The sequence below is a fragment of the Cyprinodon variegatus genome, unplaced genomic scaffold (genome assembly GCF_000732505.1).
Source record: "Cyprinodon variegatus isolate N-32 unplaced genomic scaffold, C_variegatus-1.0 Scaffold840, whole genome shotgun sequence".
Lineage (NCBI taxonomy): Eukaryota > Metazoa > Chordata > Actinopteri > Cyprinodontiformes > Cyprinodontidae > Cyprinodon > Cyprinodon variegatus.
Window position 1 is genome coordinate 160,363 of NW_015151293.1, and position 5,726 is coordinate 166,088.

General features: G+C 37.8%; 1 protein-coding gene across 7 annotated transcripts in view; it reads right to left on the reverse strand.

The window, feature by feature from the left end:
• The window catches only part of LOC107099140 (kinesin-like protein KIF13B), a 55,155-nt gene that overhangs the window by 35,541 nt on the left and 13,888 nt on the right, over window positions 1-5,726 (reverse strand). For all 7 annotated transcript variants that reach the window (XM_015397147.1, XM_015397149.1, XM_015397148.1 and 4 more), the window contains exon 3: window positions 4,780-4,873. In XM_015397147.1, the coding sequence (XP_015252633.1) occupies window positions 4,780-4,873 (94 nt within the window). The remainder of the gene's footprint in view (window positions 1-4,779; window positions 4,874-5,726) is intronic.

The window sequence follows — 5,726 nt, forward strand, 5'->3', positions numbered from 1 at the left end:
AAAAAAAAAAAAAAAAACAGATTTTAAGAAAGATTTTATTTTAAACAGAAATATTCTAACTTTTGGGACAATATCATCTGATATAGAGTACATTTATATACATGCCAGAATCATTTGACATTTAAATATGAGTTCCCTACCACTTTAAAAACAAAAAAACCCTCCTCAGGATAACATTTTGAGAATTTCATTAGAAAACCTGCAACAGGAATAAACATTTGTTTTAACTGCCCAAATAAAGGTTTAAAAATCCTACCAGCGTCTGCAGTCCTAACTCAAATGAGTTCTCTAACATTTTGGGTAAATATTGACTCTTAAATCACTCGACTGTAGCACCACCACTCACTCTGGACTGAAGGATACTAATTAGCACGGACATTTTTAGAACTGGACAGAAGTTGCACAGGTAGCATGCTATCATTAGGCAACAATAGATTGACTGAGCTGATTCTGGCCCATGCTTTGTGTAATCAGTTTGTATGCACACATGCTGAGCTTTATCAATCTAAAGCCACAGAAGTGATTTAAATTCTAATTTCAATCATTTGGATTTGTTATTTATTCTAAATACCGTTAGTATTATAATGTTTAATAATCAGAGAGGTTTTGCAGAATGGTTTTATTATTTTGATCATCAGTCCTGCATCCCTGGTAACATGACACCAAAGTGAAACAGAAGGAAAGCTGGTGACTCTTATCTTGAGCAAACATTATGCACCTGTGACAAGCGAACTTAATTCCCCGTTTCCTCATCCAACCCAACCCCATCGTTCTCAACATGCAAAGCTCTATGTCTGTGTAAACTGGCCTCAAACAAATAAAATTAAAATAGCATCTGCACACTGAGCGCAGCAGTCAGTCGGCCCATCCGGCTGTCGGCTCTTTGTCGCAGGCCGACGGAGAGCGGGGCTACAGCTCCGCTCTTGTTCCAAGCTCCATAAACGTCAGCGAGATAAGTTTATGGTCGACAGATGCTCAAGTAAATGAAGCTCCTTGCCCCTCCTTCATCTTCCCTCAATCAAAGAAGGGGCTCCCTGGTCATCAGCAGCGACCCGGACTTAACCTCCCACTGAGCTCCCATGGAAACGGAAGAGCGGAGAAAAAGGAGGAAGCTGTGGCGGTGGGAAGTTACGATCCAAAGAAGCGACCCGAGTGTGTCTTTTTATGCACAATTGTCTGCGTGGATCTGTGCGTCCAAGCTGCTGTCTATACTTCCAGGCTCTTCTGACACACAAACACCTGCTGCTGCTGTCTGCAGCCTCGCCTAAAGCCAGCCTCGCTCACTGATTCAGACAGACAGCAGTCACAAGAGCCTCTTTCTTCTAACACAGCTGACCTTCCTCCAGGATGACCGTTCAGTATTCAAGCATGGCCTTATAGGAGATTATAAAGCCTTACACATTAAAACTGAGAGAAGAAAGCTTCTATGTTGCATTTCTAACATCCCTGAACCATTCCAACATTCCTGTTCAGCTTTAAAACCTAATCTAACAGATCTTAAAGCATCTCTAAGGGCTAAAACCCAGTCTCAAACCTTCAAACATATTAGGTCTGAGCAAGTGAAAACAGCTGGTCAACAAGATGAGAGAAAAATGAAAGCCAAAAGAGAGAAAGTAGAAAAAATGAGTTCAGAGCCACCTGTTGCCATTGGTCCATTTTCTGCCAGACACGCATCATGAGGACAAAGGAATCCTCAGAGCAAATTTACTCACAGAGTTTAAGAAAAGAAGCAAAGGGTTAAAGATTGTGCATAGTTTTACTGAAGGTTTGTTTCTTTTTTTAAGGGTACAGAAATTACAGACAAAAAAAAAAGTAAATCAGCCATGAAGGAATTTGCACAATGAAAGCAGTAAGCAGCTTGTTGGCAGCTCGTAAAAAGCTGTGGTTCTTTTGGGTCGGTCAGGGCAATGAAGGCCACCAACACCCTTCAACATGACTGGTTAAACTTACAGTGTTCACACTGTAGCGGACATCATCTTTACGAGATGCGCCGCCTTGAAAAAAGCCTTTATACCCTTTTTTTGGTACAACCACAAGCTTCCATAAGGATTTATTGTGATAGACCAGGGGTTACCAATAAAGAAAATCCTCAACCAGTAAAGGTCCGGAGAAATTTTTAATTATAATCCGTTACTTTAAACAGAATTTAACACTGAAATAAAATTAGGTTTTTATGCATCCATGTTATACATTGAATTTTATGTAAAAAAAAAAAATAGAAAATTTTTCCATTTTAAAATCTAAATTGTTTTTGAAGTAAAGAACAACAATTGTTCAGTTTGGTATATAGACAATTTCCTGATTCACATATTTAAAAAAACACCTGAACTGACTGTTATTTTTTTCTTTTTTCTGTCTTAATGAGAGCAGTGGACTTTATGCTGCCCTGCAAGGCTTTAAACCTGGGTTTGATTCTGTTCATGGTGAAGAATCCTGCTTCACAGCAGCAGGTTGAGCTAAACATCCTCTAAATGTTCAGGGTCATCTTTGAGCACCATTTCAGTTTTCTTTCACCAGTTCACCGCAGTTCTTCCAGCAGTCCACACTTTCTCTGCTCTCTTTTTCTCATCATCTTCTCCTTCTTTCCCATCGCCCGGCTTGCCATAGGTTTGCCTGCTGTGTCTAAAAGTAGCAGCAGCAGCAACCCAGACTGACAACAGCTCATTGGATCATTTGGATCATGTTCAGCCTGGTCCAAGACACTTTGGAGGGCTTTACCGTATTAACAGGAGAAGCGGTGCAAGTGAAATTAGACACTGTCGCCGGACAACATGGGGTAATTTATAAATGTTTTAAATCAGGTTGGGTCTGGATCTGGACCAGGGTTTTTTTTAATCGGTGCATGAATAATTAATAAAACAAAAAAATTATAAAGTTAAAGGTTGGTCTGCATCGAAATACATCAACTTCAATATTGCTTAATAAAGCTTAAAGCAACAAAATGCCTTTAAAAAACAGAATTATTTATGGAAGACATAACGTGGATGAAAGCGTTCTGGAATTAAATTGGCCATTTGCAGCATGAATTCCTATCAGTGTGCATTGTGAGCATCTGCTGCAGTGAGGTAAGATTCAACCCTCTCAGTATCTATAGGAATGCAAAATGGGAACTGATGATACGTAGAATATATTAGCTGACAGAGCGTTCCAATCGCTATTTTGCCATGAATATACATTTGGATTATAGTACAGCTGTAGTCTAGCCAGTCTAGTCAAAGCGTTCTCTGTGAACACAAGGTGTAAAATCAGGGTTTATAAAGGAATGAGTAACTCTAATTCAAAGCTTTTTAATGCTCTTTAAATGCTCTTAGAAATAATTTTAATGCCATCAACAAGTACCAATGGCTCTCATATATACACGGCAAATTTCTTCTTCATCTTTACCGTTGACATGCTGCAATTCCTCGTTTTCCAGCCACTTTTTAAATTTGCATTTTCCCATCCTCTTGCTTTTTCTTCGCCTCAAGCTTCTTTTCCGAACATACGGCTTTACGATCAACCGCAAGCAGTTCCGCGCAAATATAGAAATATATCGCAATATATTTGCAAATATATATATCATTTGATAAAACATTTTTCTAAATAAAGCATTTTAATTGCCAAAATAATTACATTTAAGGAATTGTGATGCCAATTCAGGCCTTAACTTAAATAATAATCACATTTTTTTATTAGCTTTTCATATTAAACCAATAGACATCCCATCCAGGGCATACAAAACAAAACGAAACAGAAGAAAACAAAATGACTCCATATTTACATCACACAAACATCCCAAAAAAACAGACCAACTATTAACAAGACAGTTAGTTGACCCGCACATACAACCCATGTTCCAGACATCCATGGGTTGCAAACTAAAATCATAAGTATGAATAACAATCATAATGATAATAATTCCGCCAAACAGACAAAGAAAAAAAAAATACTGCCGATTATGCTGAAGCAGATGGAACTTCAGATTCAAAATAAGAAATAAAAGGTTGCCAAATCTTTAAATATCTCTTAATGGTACCCTGTGACGTAAATCGAAGATGTTCCAGCTTTAGGTGTGCCATTACCCCCTATCCATCGTTTATGAGTTGGTGGCGCTGCCTTTACCCAATTAAATAGGATCAATCTCCTGGCCAACAGTGAAGAAAATGCCATTGCCATTTCTATGCCCCACATTTAAGGAATTTTAATGCCAATTCAGGCCTTAACTTAAAACAAAAAATTATTTAATGACTTTTAATGATTTTTAATGACCAGTGGAAACCCTTAAAATTCTCCCCTCAGTTTATCGGATGATTTATGTCAAACACTTAGGAATCTGCTCGTGGCTTTGCAGGATAAACAAGCTCTCAGCTAGAGATGGACTCTCCCTGATGCACAGTATGATGAGGCAGGACTGATCACACCAATCAGCAACCATTGTAACTTCATTACAAATGACTTTATTTAAAGATAATAAAAAAAAACATGGAGGAAGTTGTCAAGCGTTTATTTTATTTTATTTTTTTAAGTCTGGTTCGTTCATAAGGACGTTTAACCGACTGGATTAGAAATGTTGCAGTATTTTCCTATAAAAGGGGATTTTTTTGTTTGTTTTTTTGGAGGGATGATTGTGCTTTAATAATTTCATTACACGAGGAGGATGTTTCTTTCCCTAACCGAAGCATTTAATGATGCACATGGTGTTAATTTCCAAAATCGGCACAATGTTTGGCTGAGTTACGCGTGTATGCGATAAATAACTCTGATGTGGAAACAGCTGAGTCATGCAACTAACATGCTTACCGAGAGTCTGTCTTTCCCAAGTTGGCTCCAGCAGGATGGAGGATCGTCTGGTTCTTCGCCATTTCCACAACACATTTTGTGTTTAGCTCCTTTTCTGTGTAACAGACAACAACACAGCGTTACTACAACAACTCTCACAAAGCTTAATTATGCGCTGCATAGGGGCTAACCTGCTCATTTAAAACCGCACCAAAACAATCAATGCTTTGTGAAAACTGGGCTAAATTATGCAATACATATTTCAGATATGAATGGGATATTTTAAGGTATAAGCATGAGTTAAAATGTATCCCAGCAAACATGTTACTGCTGAGCATCAAGTTTAAATAAGTGAGCAGACGGGAAATCAGAGGCTGAAAGTGACCTTTTACCTCAGACAAAGCAATGTGGCAAATCAATAAAACTGGACACGTCGAGTCATGATGCAACACTCAACCATCTGAACGCCACCTAAGCCTTTCACTATCAGGAACGGTCCATGTGCTTTAAACGTTCAGGTATACCACTCAATTAGCTAAAGTTGGTCACATAGAACAGTCATTTTAAAAACTATTCTTTAGCGTTAAAGTTTTGGCAACAATAGTTTTATATACCTCCTACTCCAGAAGTTAATTACACACTGGAAAAAAAATTTAATCTAGATAAGTAATTTTTTCCCTAAAAGAAGTGCATCTGTTCTTGGATTGAGGAGGTAAAAGAGACATTTTGCCAATAGAACAAGACAAGTTACACTTAAAATAAGAAGTGTATATTATCTAATTATCTTATACTCATTCCATTGGCAAACCATCTCACTTACCTACTCAAATTAAGGGTAAATACACTTATTTAAGACATTTTTACTTATTTCTAGAACTTTTTCCAGTGTAAATCTATCAAGAAGGGTAATGATTTTTTTTCTCCAAGTAAACCAGTATTAGGCCCCGTCCACACGAAGTCAAAACGAA